The sequence below is a fragment of the Dryas octopetala genome, chromosome 3, assembly GCF_963921425.1.
Source record: "Dryas octopetala chromosome 3, drDryOcto1.1, whole genome shotgun sequence".
In the NCBI taxonomy this organism is placed as follows: Eukaryota; Viridiplantae; Streptophyta; class Magnoliopsida; order Rosales; family Rosaceae; genus Dryas; species Dryas octopetala.
In genome coordinates this window covers 7,951,892-7,971,145 of record NC_141368.1, presented here as the reverse complement: position 1 = coordinate 7,971,145, position 19,254 = coordinate 7,951,892, and the positions used below count along the sequence as shown (strand labels likewise).

Below are 19,254 nucleotides of genomic sequence, written 5' to 3'. Positions count from 1 at the left end.
TGATTTTTTTTTTTTGGGTTGGTTTTCAATTTCATTTGGAAAACTTTTAGCTGACTTCTATGCCTAGGATCACCATCAAATGCTATTTGCATGACATATTATCTGTCTTTGAGTCCTTGTGCGAAATTTCCAAGCCGATTGTTGTTTTTGTTGCCGCAAGTACATGAGCAATCTTATGCATTACCATTACATGACAAGTTTAATTTGTATCTTGCATTTAAACTTGAAATCTTTTTCAACATTATGAAAACAAACAGTTCCATATGTACGTTGGCGTATGCACTGGTGAGATAATTGGTTTTGTAATATGATATCTTCGTATTCCCCCTCCATTGTTGGAAGTGGGAAGTGAACAATTAATGAAAGAAATTGGAAGAAGAGTCACGAATTTCAAAAACGGATCACTCGAGTCCAAATTTAATACTTAGGTGTGAAAAATCACAATCAAGCCATGGCAGTGTTGTCCAAATAAATCCTAGAGGACCCTATTATTAATTATTGACAAGGACAAGAGTAGCCTGAAGGTAATTAACTACGGTTTGACTTGAGGTAGATATTAGACATGGGGTGGTGGGGGTTGGCTTGATATTTTGTGTTTATATAAATGAAAAGCGAATGATTCGTACATTATATTTTTTACATAGATTTTAACATAATATTTTAATAGAATTCATTTTATATAAAATTTTAACAATCTAAATTATTTATTTTTATGTCTCTATTTAAAAATTACTTTTATAAAAAATTAAGAAAATCCCTTTACTTATAAAGATTATATCATCTCCATGCTTATTGTCTTCTCTTCATTATGTAAGGTACTTTGATGACCATAATCATTCATTTCTCAAATCACCCTTTAAAGATTATCTTGCAACCCATTATATATATATATATAGAGAGAGAGAGAGAGAGAGAGAGAGAGAGAGAGAGAGAGAGAGAGAGAGAGAGAGAGGATAAGAACAACCCGATAATTCCTGCTTTCATCATTCCATGCATAAACTAGAAAGCAACTGTGTGACAAATTAACAAATGAGTTTGTAAATCCCACATCCGAACTTCGGTTAATGTGAACAAATGCTTATTTAACACTTACCAATTTATACATGCAATTGAATGGAACTTCACTAGCACAAGAACCATGTTCACATCACCTGGTAATCTGTCTCATAGAAGCCTCATTATCCTCGGCCTCTTCCTCATGGTGCTCTGCCCAACCCAAGTTCACAGCCAGATCCTCCACCGCCACCTTGATCACATCAGTTCTTACACCAATATCAGTTGCATACCTGCTCATACAGTACATCCCAGCCGTTACAGTAGCCACACCAACTGGATTTGGCATCAACAAATTCAGAGGAGAAGAAAGAATTGCAGCCAATGGAGCACCAATAATAGAAGAAGCTTGGCCACTTCTTCCAACCCCCTGCTTGTCTACTACCAGAAGACCACTTTTGCAATACATTGCAAAGTCCTCACAGTTGTTCTGAAACACGTCATAATTGCCAAATCCATTTTGAAGAAGATACATGGCTCGGTGGATAACCGTTTCTGGGGGGTCAGATGTTGCAGTGGAGCATGTACCACCCCGTACTTTGGCTAGGAAAACTGAAGGGGTAACCCCATACTCAAAGAGGTAAAGGGATCCATTTCTGAGGAAGCAGTCGAGGCATGAGAGGACAACGCCACTATTGGGTTGCCTGAAGCCACAGTCAGGAAAGGTGGGACAGGACATTGAATCATAAGAGACGGATGATGCTTCACTGCTTGATTTCAAATTTCTCTCAGGTCTAAAATGAACGACCTTGCTTCCCCCAAGATAAATGCCTGCATGGTATGAAATTCAATGCAACTCCTGATGAAACTTGACCTAAGCATAGGAGTAACACAAGACAGAAAAAAGTTCAAATGCAACTATCCACCGGATATAAAGTTTCTGAAAGGACATCACAACATGAATGCTAACAAAGAAAAAAACTTAGATGGAAATGACACTAAAAGTTGTACTATATTAAAAGAAGTGGCCACAACTGACAAGATTGAAATGGAAAGCACAAAATCAGGTCAAAGAAATTCTTTAGCAGATGATGATGATGATGTAGAAATAGTCACCACATTTTACTACTTTCAATTATATAGATCAAACCTCCTAAGAGTGAAATTTATGGCACCAATTCAGACATAATCTTCATATTATATATCCAAGTAAAGTAGTAAACTTTGCAAATCCATAGTATGTTGCAAGAAGTCATCATAATTCATTTAGAAGTATTTATATGAGATGAGAGATCAATTCTGCTACCTAGCAAATTGGGAACTAATATAACAATGACTGGGGTTCTGTTATTTGAATCCAAATAACAATTGAATATTATATGGTCAGCAACAGTTGATGGGTTACCGACAACAAAATAAGGAGAAACACATTTATAATCCCTCAATAAGGGAAGGAACAAAAATTGGTGTCTAATTCTGTTTCCCCTTTGTTGAGTCATACAAACCATCCAACAAACACTCTTTGAAACAACAGTCAGTGCTTACAAACGTTTCTGCAGCTAATTTGATGAAGAGATAAAGTAAAACAAAAAAAGGGACTTTGCAAGCTTCATGGCGGCTGCAGAGTCATTCCTTGTACTGTTAGAGAGAAATAGCAACATAACAGTCATTATACTGGTCTTTAGAGGTTGTAAGTTAACCTAGCAATAAGACAAAATGACAAACATGATATGAATTTTGAAGGCATGCCGGTCAGCTTTCACCATGCCACACCTAAATCAGCCAGTAGAAATCAAAGGGCTTTACATTCTCCATCCACTAAATGGAGAATTACCAACACATAATAGAAGATTCAGTCTCATCACACAACAATTACCCAATTTCTTGGATTTGGAAAATGGCAGAACGAAATAATGCAAAAAGTCAATGGTAGAATCTCCCCATTGTGGATTTTTGGGAGATTTCTTTTGGTCGAGTGTTGATGGAGAGTTCAAAATGCATCAAATTGGAAGAAAAATGCTACCATCTCTAGAATCCTAAATTTGTTTTCTTTACAGCAATAATTATTTGTTCCTGGACTAGTGAGAGGCCTTAATCAAGGAATCCACAAGCATAAACTTGCAAGCAAAGGAATTCAAAATTCAAGGTACAATATTCAGCTGCAGAAAGACATAAACGATAAACTGGGAAAGAAGAACCACAAAAATTTGATGGCTTTAGATGAAACACAATTCAAAACTTGCAGAAAGTAAACCCACAAGATTTACATGGTAAGTTAAAAGAAAAAAATTAATCAAAAGAAAGAATTAGGACAATTGAAACCCGGAAAGTATATTGACACAAACAAAAAGGAATAAAAGTAAAAACCCAGAAATAACAATCACACCATGAACCCACATTGTGTAATTCTTCAAAACATAAATGTAATAAGTACCCAGAAAATAAAATCAACCAAAACAATAAAATGAAAGAGAGAAAGAGAGTCAACCATGGTGAGAGTAAGCGAAGACAGCTCTATAGGTGTAGATGTGATCTCCAAGCTTGATCTCACTTCTCTCAACTCTGTTGGTGAGCAGACCCATCTCTCTCTACCTTTCTCTACCTCTGCCTCTGCTCTGCTTGACTGCTACAGCATAAGAGACCGCTTGCATGTATAAATGACTGTGCTGTACGAAATTTAGATACACGACCCACCCACATGATTAGATTTCGATAAAGAACTAAACAAATAAATAAAAACATATGGGACCTGGCAGAAAAGAACGATTGGCTCACCAAAGAATCAGTTTAACAACCTTTACCAATTTGCATTATGCATTTCTAATAAAATTTTAATGGTAATGATGATGGGTGGTGATGATGATGATCCATTCTTCTTCTTCTTCTTCCTTTGGGCTTTGTCTCTTTTGCTTTTTTGGTCTCCCTATTGACTTGGGTCTTCCTTGGAAGGACAAGTGGAGTGGGCAATCGGCAATGCCAGTGGCCCCCAACTTCTTATATATGGTGATGTTGGTTCCACATCCACTAGAAACGCAATTTAGGGGAAGGCGACACTGTGTTTCATGTGTTGCGAGGGTGAGAAATGCTCGACGCTTTGGATTCTTTGCCTCGTTTCCACGTTATACAAGTTTGCCGTTTGCCTTCCATCTTTCTTTTATTTTTTTATTTTTTATTTTTTCTTTCTTTTTCTTTTCCAAAGTTTATTGGGATGGAAAGATTTAGAAAAAAAAAAATTAAAAAAATTAGAGTTTAATGAATTCCTTATTACATTTCTTCTTTGGACTGAAATTTTATGGTTTGTTTTTTCTAAATGAAGCTCTTTGACCACTATTATGTCAATGAAATATGTTTTCATTTTTTTATTTTTTTGGAGTATAGAGTACGGATTCACCTCATACCCTCCTAGAGTGTAGAATGAAGTTTGTGGAGCTTAAAATCTCAAAATTAAAACTTAACATAAAACCGACAAACCAGTACCATTGGCTCGAGGAAGAAACAAAAATGTACTGTCGAACACTCGACAATGGCCACCGAACACTCGACGCTTGATATGCGTGAAAAAAAATAGAAATTAATAGATCAATATTATGTAATGTGGAAGGGTTACAATATTATTGGAGTTTAATTAGAATTCTAAAAAACATAAGATTTAGTCTGTAGAATGTAAAATTAAATGACCTGGATGAAAGTCTCCCAATAATTAAATTTATAGTTTGACAATAAACTTACATTAATTACAAAAAAAAACATAAAACTCCATGTATAATACATTCAGAATGACTAGATACAATGTAACATATTAGGAGTTTAAAATGATTGAATACAATGAATGATTTGAAGTCCATACATTTCATTCTATTTCTGTGCATTCAAACCAAATTTGTATGTATTGTTTAATGTTTACATAATTAAATTATAAACATTCGCTAAAATATTTAAATCTGAAATCTTGCCTTCCAAGTTCCAAATGAAGGCTCTTAGGCCTTAAAATAGAGTAAATATGAACTCATTAGGGGGGTATTTCTCTCAACATGTCTTAAAGTTTGAGTCCCCCTCCACCCCCATATAAAAGAAAAAAAAAATTAAATGCATCATACACAAGCATGTACTATGATGAACAGTATTGTAGCCTTCTAAGAATGTGATGGTGGTTATAATTAGGAAATGAGAATATGGGGTATGTAGGATGAAAGTAGGTAAGTCAAGAGTGGGTATGTATAATGTAATTGTCAATTGACTTGGTGTAGTGATATTTCTCTTCAAGTACAAAAAAACCTAGGTTTAGATTTCCCCTCTAAAAAAAAAAAATCTAGTATATTTTTAGAGAAAACCTACAGTATGCAAGGAAAATTCTCTTAATAATAATACAAATAATGCACACTCCACATTTCTCTCAAGTACTTATTACACAGAAAGTATTTTTGGTACAAAGGAGGCCAAACGGGGAACTAGAGGTTCAACTCTAACCTTGAGAGTGCGGTAAATACTCTATAATTGGAGCTACAAGACCCCACAACAAATAGGGTGAGCATCTCAATATACAACAAAGAATGTATAAGAAACAAAGAATCAATGTAAAATAATAATAATGCACCTTCTAACAACTCTACAACTAAATATCTAAGAAGATGTTCCAGTTGTATACTTTGACGTCAAATTTTGAATTTTCTTCCAGCAAATGTCTTAGTCCCTTTGCATGCTCAGCATCCTTGGCAAGTAACAAGGCAAAGCCCCCACCCCCAGCACCCACAAGCTTGTAGCCACAACAATAGGGGTGCGCAAATTCAAAAAGTCTATCAACAAATTCATTGCTGCAGTAAGGGTCGAGTTCTTGATGCAACTTCCAAGCCTCTAACATTATCTCCCCTAGGTCATCTATGTCACAGTTCATCAAAGCTTCTCTCCCAATCTTAGCCAGTTCAGCAAGGCGCTTGATACTGGATACAAGAAGATTGTCTCTCCGAAGATATCGGATTACCACCTTTTGCAAGACTTGGTGTGCAAGTCGAACCTGCACAAAAATTGCATTACATATTTCAGGTGAAATTGCATCACTTATTTTATGCAAAAAGAGTCATAAAATGCATATCCAAAGTAAAAATGGAAAGGCTGCCACATACCTGACCAGTAAATACCACAAGCAAGCGTTGCTGCAACTCTGAAATTAAAGGAGGAGAAGCCAACAATGGGGTGACTTGTAGTCGCAATGGAATTCCAGGAAAACTAGTAGTAAATTTAATACCAGGGTAGAGACCCCCAATTTGATCCTGCCAGCCACCCCCTGTCCCCATAAGCTGCTCTAATACCAGAACAAGTCTTGCAACATTTTCATTACTTTCATCTCCATCAGTTATCTGGAGAAGTCCTTTCACAACTGCAGCTGCTAAGATGCTAGAAGTGCCCAAACCACTGCCACGAGGAACATGGGCCCATGTCCTTATCTGCAAGCCCATGGATGCAAGAATATTTTCATGAATAATGCCAGTCACAAGTAGTGCAGATTTGACAAGCCGAAACGGATCATTGCCATCAAATGGAGTAGCAATTGAGGTTAGGTCTTCAATGTGTAACTCATTTCCAGCATCATCCTTAATAAAGACACCAGTTGTTTTTGATGTCTCTATGATAGTGCCAATTGGAAGAGAACCTTCCAAACTTATTGCCATATTCAGAACACAACCAGCACGCTCCAAGCTCCATGGAGGAGTATCACTCCAACCCCCAACAAAATCCACACGAACTGGTAATTCAACCTTCACCCTCCTAGGATGGAAAGAATGATCCACAGAGCCATCAGAATCATTGTTCATATAAGCTGGAGTAGAGATAATGCTTGGGGCCTCCAAGATATGTTCTACAGACCATAGACCAAGAGAAGTGTTTGTAAATTTCAGGTCCTTTATAAGATTAAGAACAATAGGACAACAGATATGGGTTCCCAGAACAGCAAAAGTGAATGGACCTAGTATCTTAATTAAAACATGTGGAAAAGATATTTTGAAAGGAAGGATGACAGAAATCAATAGGAGTTTCAAAGTGTTTAGTGTTGTATGGAGATAGCTTACCTTTTGTTGTTTGTTGTCCTTTTTCATTTATATTCTATACAATGACATTATTTGAGATATGATTAATTAAACCTACCTTTAAAACCATATTTTACTGCTGAAGCAGTTTCATCAGCGACTGCTGCCCAAACTTTGTGCTCCAACTTACATGCTGTTGTTTCATTGCTGCATGCTCGAAGAAGATCAACTTGAACCTGGTATGCTCGGCTTTTGGGAAGAATCTTAGAGTTCTGCTCCAAAAGTTTGGGACAAAGACCTAGAAAATCCTCACATATTTTGACTCCTAAATCTTCCTTTTGCACAATTTCTTCACACAATCTATAAAGGTTGCACCCAAGCATGCCATAATTAATGCAAGCTTTAGCAATTCCAGCTGCAAGGTCTGCTTGATGATTAACCGAACCTATGCACATTTTTGAAAAATCAATTGATCTATGCAACTCCTCCAAACTGACACGACGTGAACTTTTCCACAATGAAAGCAAATGCTCAGGTTTTTTATCACTCAAGCTCATCAACCATGTTGCCAAAGTTAGCATCTCAAAGTAAGAAAGTATTGGGAATATTTTTGCATTCCATAAACACTTTTCAAGAGTACCAGTTGAGCTCCAAAGATCATTTTCTTGAATTCCTAAGTCATGCAAGACCTTTCTCCAGGGTTTCCCACAAAAAGTTCCATCATTAGAGAGTGAAATTTTGGGGTTATCATGAAGGCCACAATATACTATGACTCTTCCAGTGCATCCTACTAGGGGAACCTCCCAAAGACAATGACGATCCGGAAGTATGAACCTAAACGAATTTTCTGCAGCAGTATCATTTACTCCTGAAACATTAATACCAACAACTATGGACTGGGAACCAATTTGTATTCCACTGGAGATAGATGAATCATATATAAGAGAATCTTCGCCAATCGAGACAGCAGGTGCAACTTTGCTAGAAAGAATAACAGCAGATGCTGCAATGTCAGATAAAGTGGTTGCTGGGATGGAACACAGGTGTCTTCGGCCAACCAGTCCCGAAGCAGCTCCACTCAGATGATCCAAAACTTCACTTGAGGTTCCAAAATGTAAGAATGACAAATCATCTGCAGTGAAATCAAGAAGCAGAAATGATATATAAAATAATAAATCATATAGAAAATAAAAAAAATATGAGAATTTTAAGATTTGGATACTGGCATCAATGTTACACATACAAGCACAGTAGCTGAACATCTTCTGTTTTCCTAATCTGCTGACAAGTTCTTCCCCTGAAGGGCGTAGCCGCAACCAGTCATGTTTTGCAGGTACCCAAGCCGCCACAATATCTTCATATAAACTCATCTGCAAAAGATACAAGGATCTTATTAAAAACCTTCCCAAAAATCACTGAGAATATCACACTTAAAGAAACATAAGCACAGGATTCTAATACAAAGCCTACAATGAAATCCAGTTGACTTTATTTATTGAAAACTATGCAATTGCGGATGACATGAAATGAAAGCTCCTCTAGACTTGGTAATAACTTGCCTCTTTTCTGCTCTTCAGAAGTTCTGAAATCAATGGTTGGCAGGAACATGCAAGTGTAACAAGCTCCTCCCACCCTTTACCTCTAACTGCTATTATTCCAGTGTCAAGAAGTGTTCTACCATCATCAAGAATTGCATTGCTCTTAACAAGTTCCTCTACGCTAGGTTTCTGTAAGAGATTATCAACTAAGCTGAGAGTATAACTTCTTTCGACATTTCTATTCTGAGAAGCCACAATAACACCATGATTCGACGCGATATCAAGGGTGATGGGAACAGTGATGATACAGGATGTGTCCTCTGGAAGCTCCATATTGGAGGCATCAAAACATGGAAGTACATCTCCAGTCATAGTAAATAATCCGCCTGCAAAGATAGAGGCATCATTAAGGTAAAGATATATGATGCTGGGAGAGATGAATTGAGCGACATTAACTAAAAGCCACAGCATGAATGTCATTAAAATAGGATGCAGATAATAACAAAACACCAAAAAAAAAAAAAAAAATCAATAACATTACAGAGTTTGGAATTAGAATAAATCTCAGATAACGTTATTATCTATTTTTCTTTTATGGCAACAAGTGAACCTAAGACATATCTCAACCCCACCACACCTTCAATGCTTCCGCATAGTCTCAATGATTGAATAGTATAATGAGCCCCATATGATATAGCTAACTCATGTTAAAAATTTGTATGTGAAGGCATGTGAAGACTGACTAGAAATTCCTATAGTAAGGAGATGGCCTAGTTTCACTTAAAAAATGCAATAGATTTAACAAATAACCTTCATTTTTAAAAGCTTGTCTTGCACAAGAAGCAATTGCAAGTATATGATCAAAAAGCAGCGGGACTGGACCATCAGGGTCATCAGCTGCCAGATACGGAAGTGGCAGGAAAACTTTCCCCATGGGGTTTGCCCACGGGACCCTTTTAGAGTCACCTCCAGCATGAAGCAATAATATATGCCTTTTGGCAATAAAGCTAACCATTTGCAGTAGTTCCTCCACTTCATCGTCTGGACTTTGGTGCGACAAAGAGGACCCAGAACTGCCATTGCTGGTAGCTGCCACCTGTTTGAATTGCCGCATTATAGCCAGCAGATGAAAGAGGCTTAAAAAGCTTACCAAATGGAAACAAAAAAACATGGGTTATGAGTAATAACTCATAGTATAAGCAAAACATAACGTAAAGCAGGCACCTTTATTCTTTAATTTGATGTCAAATGGATAGATTTAAGCACCCTTTTGGCTGTTTTGTCGAAATTGAACTACTCCTTATCAAAATTTACAAACTTCATATCCTTAATCACATAGATAAATGCAGTCAATGTTACTATAATGGGACACAATTAGCTACACCATAACACTAACACCAAATGCTGCAACTTCTTTTTCTTTTTTTTTTGGCCGGCAAATGCTGCAACTTCAATTAGAGTGATTTGCAGATACAATGCAATCAGTGAAAAGCAAAGCACTTTACAATTTACAAACAACATTAGTGCATTACCTCTGACTGTGGGTCCCCCATTGCAAGGTAATGCTTGGCGAGGGCGTGAATGGCTTGCAGAGTGGCAGCGCCGGAGCCGATGCGGCGGCCGTCGGGATCGGGCACGGCGAGAGTGAGAGTGGAGGCGGCTATGCGGCCCAGGCGCTTGGCGCGCGTGAGCTGCCACTCGTAGAGCTGGGCTTGCTCGGGGCTAGCCGCTGTCAAGATGATGGCGTCCCACGTGGGAACTCGGGACGGGTGCCGCACCGACAGCCTTAGATGGTACCATGATTTCCGGAGTACGGCTGCCACGTCAGCCTTCTGTTTGGATCGGGAGAATCTGGTTTCCATTTTCTGGGAGTGTGAGAGAAAAGTTTGAAGCCTCAGATCGTATTACAAGTCCAAATGATTATTAACAGATATCGTCGGTTTCTCATAACAAATAGTCGTGCAGTTGAAAGCGAACGACACGTCGTATGTCTCATATTATTATAAAGAACAAATTACATTTTAGTAGGGTTTAGGGTTTAGGTCTCTTATGTCAATGTAAAATTACATTTTACATTGACAAGATACTTAGTTTTTTAACTTGGTACCTTAATTTTAAAAGGCTTTTTTATCCAAATATTATCTGAACTATAAAAGGTGTGCTCCCGCACCATCTAAACTTTTTTTCTTGTCAATTTACCACTTGAAATATTAATATATGCCAATATAGCATCTACATTCAATTTTTCTATTAAATCATAAGTTTCTTTCTTAAACTTCTTATTTTGTCCTTAAATATAATTAAGAAGACAGAGTGAATGTGAGGAAGGGAGGCTGCCATCGTCTGAGATGGGTCAGCTTCGGGGGTGAGCGTGGGTTGGTTGGGTTTTTTTTTTTTTTAAGTGTATTTGGATTTTAATTTTGTTTTTCAAATATTTTATAATATGAATTGATAATATTGCCCTTTAATTAATAGAAAAATTGACAAGAAATAAATAACATGTGCCATATTGGCACATATTGATACTTCAGGTAGTAAATTGACAACAAAAAAAGTTTGGGTGGTATAAGAACACACCTTTTATAATCCAGGTGGTATTTGGGTAAAAAACAATTTTAAAAGATTGTATTATCGTATCTCAAATTTTATTTCATATCAATTTCATAACTCTATTACATCTTTTTTTAGAAATGTTATTATCTACTGACGCTACATATGCGGACCATATGGCTTCTGAAAATAGTAGCATGAAGTATTTTAAGAGAATGAATTAAGGTGGTAAACTTTAGTTAATAAATAAGCTTATTTGACACTTAAAAAAATTTATGAACCAGCACAAAATTATTACGAAATAATAAGTGGACCAACGTGTAATGAGAAAATTACAGATTTAGTCCAGTTATTTTATACCTAGTTCAATTTTGGTCCACAATCTTTTTTAAGTTCTGTTTTGGTCCACTAATTGTTTCACTTGTTCAATAAAGGTCCAGATTTGTTTTCTCAAATTTGGCCTGCTTTTTACCCTATCAAATCTCACCCAAATTCAGCAAATATGTACTTGTTTTAAAGCTATGCCTTTCTTCTTTACAACCATATAAAGATCATTCAAATTGGAGTTCTAAAACTCAAGATAATTGACCCTAAAGTAGAGTACCCAAAACTGCCAATTTTTCAAATTTCACCAAATCTCAATTCTCTTAGATTATAATACTCCAAATTTGTTTTTATGACTAAAAAATGATGAAATATAACTTATACTTCAATTATAATTGAAGAAAACACAACCCAAAAGATTTAAAGTCACAAATCTGGACCTTTATTGAACAAATGAAACAATTAGTGGACCAAAACAGAACTTAAAAAAGATCGTGGACCAAAATTGAACTAGGTATAAAATAAATGGACCAAATCTGTAATTTCCTCAACGTGTAATTATCTCTGAAAAGTTTTGCGGAAGAATGAATTAAAACAACTCTTAAACTGGGAAACAAAAGAGAAACAACTTTTAAACTGGGAAGCAAAAGAGACGTAATAGAGTTATTACACACTAAATTGAATTTCTATTTTTGGTTGACAGTGGCACATGCACATCCACTCAAGACCCCACAAATACAATCAACCAATTTTATTCTTAATACAATTATAAAAAAATTAAAAAATAAATAAAGCATTCAACCATACAATTGTCTGTTGCCACCTTCATTTTCGCACGTCCTCTAGATCAAAATTCTCTCTCTTTCAAATACCAAACTCATTTGCCCTCTCCCTTTTTTCCTTTTTTCTTGGTTCAGATTTTTGTTCCTCTCAAACGTTGGAACTGCGGCTCATCTCAGCTGGGTCAATCCCAATTCTCTATCTTCCAACATTTCTGAGCCTTTCTGCGACTTGGGTAGCTGAAAGAAATGGTTTTCAACAAGTGGGTTGTGCTGGGCTTGGTCTAAAATGACAAAATCACCGTCGTCTAATTGCATGGAAGTTGAGGTCGTGAACTCAATCGGTTCATTGCCTCAATCCATTGTCATCGAATGCCGATTCCACCTGAAATCGGCATTCGATTCCTTCTGCATTGCCTCTGAAGCTTTCTACGAGCGTCGTCGACTCGTCGTCGTTATTTGACTCGATCAATGGCGATTGCTTTGATTTGCGCATGAATAAATATAAATCTATTTGACCCCTCCACAAAAAAAATATTTACTACAAAGTATATATAAAAAAGTCCTTGTCTTTCTGGTAGCTCTTTGGTTCTTGGCAGGAAATGAATTCAGGGGTTGGCTTGGTACGACCAACATATAATGGAACGTTTTCGATGGTGAAGCCTCCGGACGACGAGTCCGAGATTGAAGAGAAAGACCCAACAAATCGATATGTTCGGGTATTTGTGACAAACATGCATTGCATTAGTTTCATGAATTAGCATTGTGTTTGGTTTTATATGATTATATAAACTCATTGAGATTTTGCTTAATGGGAATTCTTGTGTTGAAGTTTAAAGCTGCAATCTTATATCTTTTATGCATATAGGTTAAGTTTATAATTTATCTTTATAGGGTTTGAGTATGTATATTGAAATTCATGTTGTTCCAGTTTTCCTATGTTATTGTTTGTTAGCAATGAGAAAATTGTGTTTATTCCAGTTTGCTCATGTGATTGTTTATCAGTCATTTATTTCTTCTTTGATTCATTTGTTCTCTTTTTCCTTGTAACAGTACAATGAAATCTTGGGCAGGGGTGCCTTCAAGACTGTGTATGGTTCTGAGCCCTTTTCTCTTTTTTTTTTTCTTCTTTTCATTCTTCTTCAGGTTTATTGTATTGCTATTTTTCAGGAATTTATTACTTTCAGGAAAAAATATTTTGTTAACGTGAAGCACTTTTTGGCTTTTTTTTCTTGGGGTTGTCATTTCGTTTTTGCAGCTATAAGGCATTTGATGAAGTCGATGGAATAGAAGTTGCTTGGAACCAAGTGAAGATTGATGCTGTCTTGCGATCGCCAGAAGATTTGGAAAAATTGTACTCTGAAGTCCATCTGCTGAAATCACTGAAACATGAAAACATTATCAAGTTCTATAATTCCTGGGTGGATGATCAGAAAAATACTATTAACATGATTACTGAGCTCTTCACGTCTGGGAGTCTTAGGCAGTATGTTCTATTGATTGTTTCTCATTCTATCTTTGTGTTTCTTGGCTGCATTATATCCAATTGAAGTAATCATGTACCTTTTGGTTATCAGATATCGCAAGAAGCATAAAAATGTTGATACGAAGGCCATAAGGAATTGGGCAAGGCAGATTCTCCGAGGCTTAGTCTATCTCCACGGTCACAACCCACCTATTATACATAGAGACTTAAAATGTGACAACATTTTTATTAATGGAAATCATGGAGAGGTTAAAATTGGAGACCTTGGATTGGCAACTGTTATGCAGCAGCCTACTGCTCGAAGTGTGATTGGTAAGAAATCTATGTCAACAGATGCCATCTCTTGATCAATCTGACTAAATATGATGTACTGAAACTTTTCCCTTTTCGACATTAGGGACTCCCGAGTTTATGGCTCCAGAGCTCTACGAAGAGGAATATAATGAACTCGTTGACATATATTCATTTGGGATGTGCATGTTAGAGATGGTTACTTTTGAGTATCCATACAGTGAATGCAAAAGTCCTGCTCAAATATTTAAGAAAGTTACCTCTGTAAGTTGAGGAATCATCAGAATTATCATTATTCCTTCCACTGGCTGGTTTAAGTGGAATCATTATGTAGCCCAGGTATCTTATGTCTGGTTTGTTCTGTTGCAGGGCATTAAACCTGCAGCCCTTGGTAAGGTGAATGACCCCCAAATTAAAGAGTTCATTGAAAAATGTCTGGTTCCAGCGTCAAAGAGGTTTTCTGCAAAGGAGCTGCTCAAAGACCCATTCCTTCAAGTTGAGAGCCCAAGGGAACCGATTCGTGATCCCTTAAAGTTACCTAACCAAAGTCTGAAAGCAATAAATTTACCCAAGTCCGGCCCTCTTTCCATGGACATAGATACTGATTATAAGCAGATTTCTATAAGCACATGTACAGGAAGCAACAATGGAAGTCCGCAGCTTCTGGAATTTCAAAGGACAAATAAGAACAATGAGTTTAGGTTAAGTGGGTTGAAAAATGATGACAATTCAGTATCATTGACCTTACGTATTGCTGATGCATGTGGTGAGTATGCAAACAGGGAGGGAGTTGACATCCAAATTTTATATGTTGTGATTCCAGTGTAGTATAATGACATGACTTTTTTGGTATCTTACAGGTAGGGTGAGGAATATACATTTCCTCTTTTACCTTGACACTGATACTGCAGTATCTGTGGCGGCTGAGATGGTTGAACATCTGGAATTAGCAGATCATGATGTGGCCTTCATTGCTGAGTTTATTGATTACTTGATAATGAAACTTCTACCTGATTGGAAGCCCTCATCTGATTATTCCTCAAGTGGACCAGTAAGTCCTTATGGTGAATCCCCAATCCATAGAGATGGCAAACCCTCAATGACATGTCTGTGGGGTTCAGTGCTCTCTGGTGTTCCTGCTGGTTCGACAGTTGAGCAAGATGGTAGCTTCTGTGATAACTCTGATACAATTATTTATAATGGTGGCATTACCTCTTATCCAAGCTTTTCTGATTTTGCTGATGAACATTCAAAAGTATCAGTTGCTTCTGAGATATTGGTTGACGATGCTTCCACCAAACATGACAAAGCAGCTGAATGTCTTGATTGCAACACTGCTGGATGCTGTAAACGCTTATGTTGGTCGGCATTAGGGCCTGGGTATGCATTTTTTGATGACAGCAAATTGCAAAAAAATTATGCTGTTAATGCAGGGGACGTCTCCCCAGTGAACGAAATAGCAAAGAGCTTGGAGCACGAAGTATCCAATGATATGAGCTTGACAAGCAGCTGTTCATCACTATCTTTGGCAGATAATGATCTGGAAATTGAACTAAAGTTGGAACTTGATACTATTGAGGCACAGTACCAGCATTGGTTTCGAGAACTGTCTAGGATGAGGGAGAAAGCATTGGAAGTGACCAGAAAGAGATGGATAGAAAAGAAGAAACCGGCAGTCCACTAATTAAGAGCATATTGAACCCAACTTATCTAAATTCTTTTTTTCCCTTGTTTTGACATCCTGTTGGTGTTTATAAGATTCACTGGTAACTCTATTTAAGGGTTTGCATGATGTTAACCTTTGTATTGGGTGCGGCTCGCTTTTTTCTGAAGTCGTGATCCTTCTGGACTAGATTTTGTGTTGATTTCCTGTTATACTTCTGTTTGTTCAGTGTAAATAGTTTGCAGAATTTGTTGATGATGCACACTCGGCTGCCTTTCTTATTGCTGATTGCTTATCAGTATCTATAACATATGAATTGTTAGGAAGTTAGTTAGGGTAGTCGGAGCATGGATCTTTTAACTATAAGAATGAGATTGAGGCAGCAGTAAATTCGAAAAGGCAGACAGACTATAGTGTCATTTGGCATAAGACCTCAAGCTCTTGCTATAATCCGGTTTTTGCCTATTCCAAAAAATCTGGACGCAGGATTCTTGTGAATAATCGCTGGAGAAAAGGAACAATTCAGATCAAGGATTTTTCTTTTATCCACAAACTAATAGTTACGAAAGAGGCTACAGGTTGCACAACCAAATGCCAATGGTTATTTTGATTTCAAGGACTCTGCCCCTGCCAATGGGCACCATGGTCCATGGCAGGGTGGCATGGATATCAACTACAGAGGAAGAGCCAACTAATCAACAAAATTTTATTAAATTAATAAGTGGCAAAGTTCCTTAAAAAATAATAATAATAATAATAAGTGGCAATTTTAAGCAATACAGATGCCTTACACTAAGCAATAAGTCAGATTTGTGCCGAACTGAAAGCTACATTGAATCATGGAAATGGAATACTTGGTAAAATGATGAAGTCGTGATGAAAGAATGGTCATTGTAGCATATGAATTTTTAAAGTAGTATTTCCATGTGTTAAGTAGTCCACAATATCACCCCACAAGTTGTGAAAACTCAAAACTGGAGCAAGTAAAAGGAGATTGCAACCCTAGGAACACAAAAGATCTCCTACTAGTATTCAATCCAAGTATTTCCACATCTGTTGTCCATACACCTGTAAAATCTTGTTTCTGCTTCATCACCAGATCGTGTTTGCTGTGTCCTGTATGCAGCCTCAGGATGTCCACACTCTCTGCATCGTGCTGGCAGAGAAAAGAAAAACAAAGAACAAAAACAAAGAAGTCAGATTTTCAGAGTCAGGTCTCATCTCTTGAAATATTTGCAATTATACAATAAAACTCTACAAGACAGCAGCATCACCAAGAAAACAGCAAAATAAACTGTAGAATAAGATAGTCCCCATGCTTTGATGTTAAGCATCAAATACTTGGCTACATGTAATTTAAGCTGGGAATTTATCACCAAGCTTTATGATCCAATCAAGATTACTGCAGAAGAGATGAGCAAAGAAAACCACTGCAGATGTGTAAGAGTATAACCAAGAACAATATCTCATACCAATTAGTGAAAACAGGTTTAGCTTCACCATGTAGAACTCAACCTAACCTAAAACTAAATCCAGTAGAGCAGTTTAACAAATCATTTTCCCAACATCAAATGCCGCACACACAACTTTTGTCATCCAGTACCAAGAATTATAAATTCCATAACATTGGAAATTCCTTCACACCTGTACACCTGTGTGCAACATGCTTTCTGACCATACTCTGGTCCACTGGTTGTGTCTGGTCAACCTATTTAAAAATTTATGGATAACTGAGTTTCCAAACTGGATAACATGTGTAATCTTTACCTCTTATTGTCATCAATGTCACCGCCTGCCATCTTCACCAGTTAATAAACCAACTAGCTAGTAACTTTGTTAAGAACAGATCAAGGGGCACTCAAGATCTAAAAAAGTGTGTTTATGCATCATAAGATAGAAAGATACCTAAACCTTTTATGAGACAAGCAGAACACTCACAGATAACCTCTAAAATGCATGAATTCCATCAGATGATGCACCCTTGTCCAACCGAACACTCATGGCTAACTCTAACAAAATCTCATTCACTTTCATTTTGTAGTGAAGTATAACCTAGAGAACTGGCTGCTCCACTCAATTCAGCAGCTCAGTATAACAAAATCCCCCTCAGGTGAGGTGTTCCAGGAAATGGGTGAAACAAATGGAGTATAACAACAAGAAAAACAACAAAGGGAAAATCAGGTAGTATAACCAAGAAGTTTTACAGGAAAAGCCTATATTGTGTGTGATATATATGCAATAGTTCCAAAAAGTATAGTCGATAAGACCAATCCCCCTTCCATCAATAGCATCACTTAACAAGGTAGACATAGATTCAGCTCACACACAAAAGTATCAAATTCAACAGAAGCATCAAGAAACACAAACAAATGGCAGGGTTTACAGACCGTAGAAACCAACTAATAAGCTAGAATTAGTACTCTTGCAGAACTTAGAATTTAATCAGTTACATTGCTGCAGTGGCCATATCAATAGTACTGAACTACTCATCAAGAAATAAGCTTAATCATGTTGACAACGAGTTTTAACATGCATTCCTACTCTGACTAAGAAATCATTACTTGGAACCAAAAAGGGAAAAGGAAAAAAAAAAATGAAATCCTCTTGTGCAAGAAAAATGAAACAAACCAGCAGTTTTTGGTGCGTTCTTATAGTCATCAAGGGTATAGATGGGTTGGATCTCTTTTTTGACTAGATGTTGCCTTCTCTTAATCTTAACCTGCAAGTGCAAAACAAAATCAGCTATCACATTATGCATACCCTTAAAAAGGCATAAATGGAGAACTTTGGATATAGTTCTGGTCACAAAAAAGATCTATATCATTAGCTATACCTTCCTCTCAACGTATGCCACATAGGGACAAGTTGGACAGAAGAATCTCGCATCGTGCATATTCGGCAGCTCATACTGCAGCATGCATCCACAAGTCGGGCAGAATTCCATTTGCTAAAAGCTTCTAACACAAAGTCTCTATCTCTCTGCATTGTTTTTTGGATTTCAAGATGTCATTCTGATGTGTTTACTGATACAACTACCAACAATAATTCACCCCAATACAGATATATTTTGAAAAAGAAAGATACTAAAACACATACAGGAAACTTAAACTAAAAATACCTATTACACAATTGTGCATTAAGAACTAGAAATATAATGATATAATGCAAAACTGCAAAAGCGTTAAGCCAACTCCAAATAAGTTTATTTATAAAAAATATATATATATTTAAAAAAAAAAACCCGATAACAATCAACAGGCAAATAAGAAATTTCCAATGACAAGTGAAACATGATTATTGTTAAAAATTGAAAACCCCATATAACAGGCAGATATAATAGATACAGTTAACTATTCTCAGCAGAAGTCTCTCTAGGCACCATACACATTACAAATTCATCAAAATACCCAAACAAATATGAACAAAAATCGACACAAACAAGCATAACATGAATTGTGCAGCACTTGTACATGCTTTTGATGGATTCAAAGGAATTCGCGTCGACCCAATGAATTTGGCAGGGTTTTGCGCGAAACCCTAATTTCAGTCGTGCAGTCAGTAAAGATTCGTCTTTTTCATTCGAGTAGTGTCTAATTTACGTTTTTTT

At 36.8% G+C, this 19,254-nt stretch overlaps 4 protein-coding genes across 8 annotated transcripts; 1 reads left to right on the top strand and 3 right to left on the bottom strand.

Annotated features, from left to right (window-relative positions):
- Positions 1 to 952: 952 nt before the first annotated feature.
- On the bottom strand, positions 953 to 4,056 carry LOC147290403 (NC domain-containing protein-like protein). Of its 3 annotated transcripts, none has more exons than XM_086236903.1 (3): positions 3,769 to 4,056; positions 3,482 to 3,659; positions 953 to 1,824 (listed from the first exon to the last, which is right to left on the bottom strand). In XM_086236903.1, the coding sequence occupies exons 2-3, from the start codon at positions 3,573 to 3,575 to the stop codon at positions 1,148 to 1,150; spliced, it is 771 nt and encodes a 256-aa protein (XP_086093029.1). In that variant the 5' UTR covers positions 3,576 to 3,659; positions 3,769 to 4,056; the 3' UTR covers positions 953 to 1,147. The 3 variants fall into 3 exon arrangements, with proteins under 3 accessions (XP_086093029.1, XP_086093030.1, XP_086093031.1); XM_086236904.1 differs by having other exon boundaries at positions 3,482 to 3,654; XM_086236905.1 differs by having other exon boundaries at positions 3,789 to 4,056.
- Positions 4,057 to 5,332: 1,276 nt separating this feature from the next.
- On the bottom strand, positions 5,333 to 10,448 carry FKGP (L-fucokinase/GDP-L-fucose pyrophosphorylase). 2 transcript variants are annotated; one of them, XM_086238552.1, is made up of 7 exons: positions 10,087 to 10,448; positions 9,365 to 9,650; positions 8,576 to 8,940; positions 8,260 to 8,386; positions 7,135 to 8,148; positions 6,114 to 6,847; positions 5,333 to 6,004 (listed from the first exon to the last, which is right to left on the bottom strand). In XM_086238552.1, the coding sequence occupies exons 1-7, from the start codon at positions 10,414 to 10,416 to the stop codon at positions 5,606 to 5,608; spliced, it is 3,255 nt and encodes a 1,084-aa protein (XP_086094678.1). In that variant the 5' UTR covers positions 10,417 to 10,448; the 3' UTR covers positions 5,333 to 5,605. The 2 variants fall into 2 exon arrangements, with proteins under 2 accessions (XP_086094678.1, XP_086094679.1); XM_086238553.1 differs by lacking the exon at positions 10,087 to 10,448 and having other exon boundaries at positions 9,567 to 9,652.
- Positions 10,449 to 12,334: 1,886 nt separating this feature from the next.
- LOC147290401 (putative serine/threonine-protein kinase WNK4) lies at positions 12,335 to 15,844 on the top strand. Its single transcript, XM_086235124.1, has 7 exons — positions 12,335 to 12,926; positions 13,261 to 13,298; positions 13,466 to 13,693; positions 13,785 to 14,005; positions 14,091 to 14,248; positions 14,354 to 14,750; positions 14,845 to 15,844. Exons 1-7 carry the CDS (start codon positions 12,810 to 12,812, stop codon positions 15,666 to 15,668), a joined length of 1,983 nt encoding a protein of 660 aa, XP_086091250.1. The 5' UTR covers positions 12,335 to 12,809; the 3' UTR covers positions 15,669 to 15,844.
- A 509-nt stretch (positions 15,845 to 16,353) lies between these two features.
- Positions 16,354 to 19,254, bottom strand: LOC147290400 (DNA-directed RNA polymerase, subunit M, archaeal). Of its 2 annotated transcripts, none has more exons than XM_086237583.1 (4): positions 19,112 to 19,242; positions 18,481 to 18,626; positions 18,276 to 18,366; positions 16,354 to 16,803 (listed from the first exon to the last, which is right to left on the bottom strand). In XM_086237583.1, the coding sequence occupies exons 2-4, from the start codon at positions 18,589 to 18,591 to the stop codon at positions 16,673 to 16,675; spliced, it is 333 nt and encodes a 110-aa protein (XP_086093709.1). In that variant the 5' UTR covers positions 18,592 to 18,626; positions 19,112 to 19,242; the 3' UTR covers positions 16,354 to 16,672. The 2 variants fall into 2 exon arrangements, with proteins under 2 accessions (XP_086093709.1, XP_086093708.1); XM_086237582.1 differs by having other exon boundaries at positions 16,355 to 16,803; positions 19,118 to 19,254.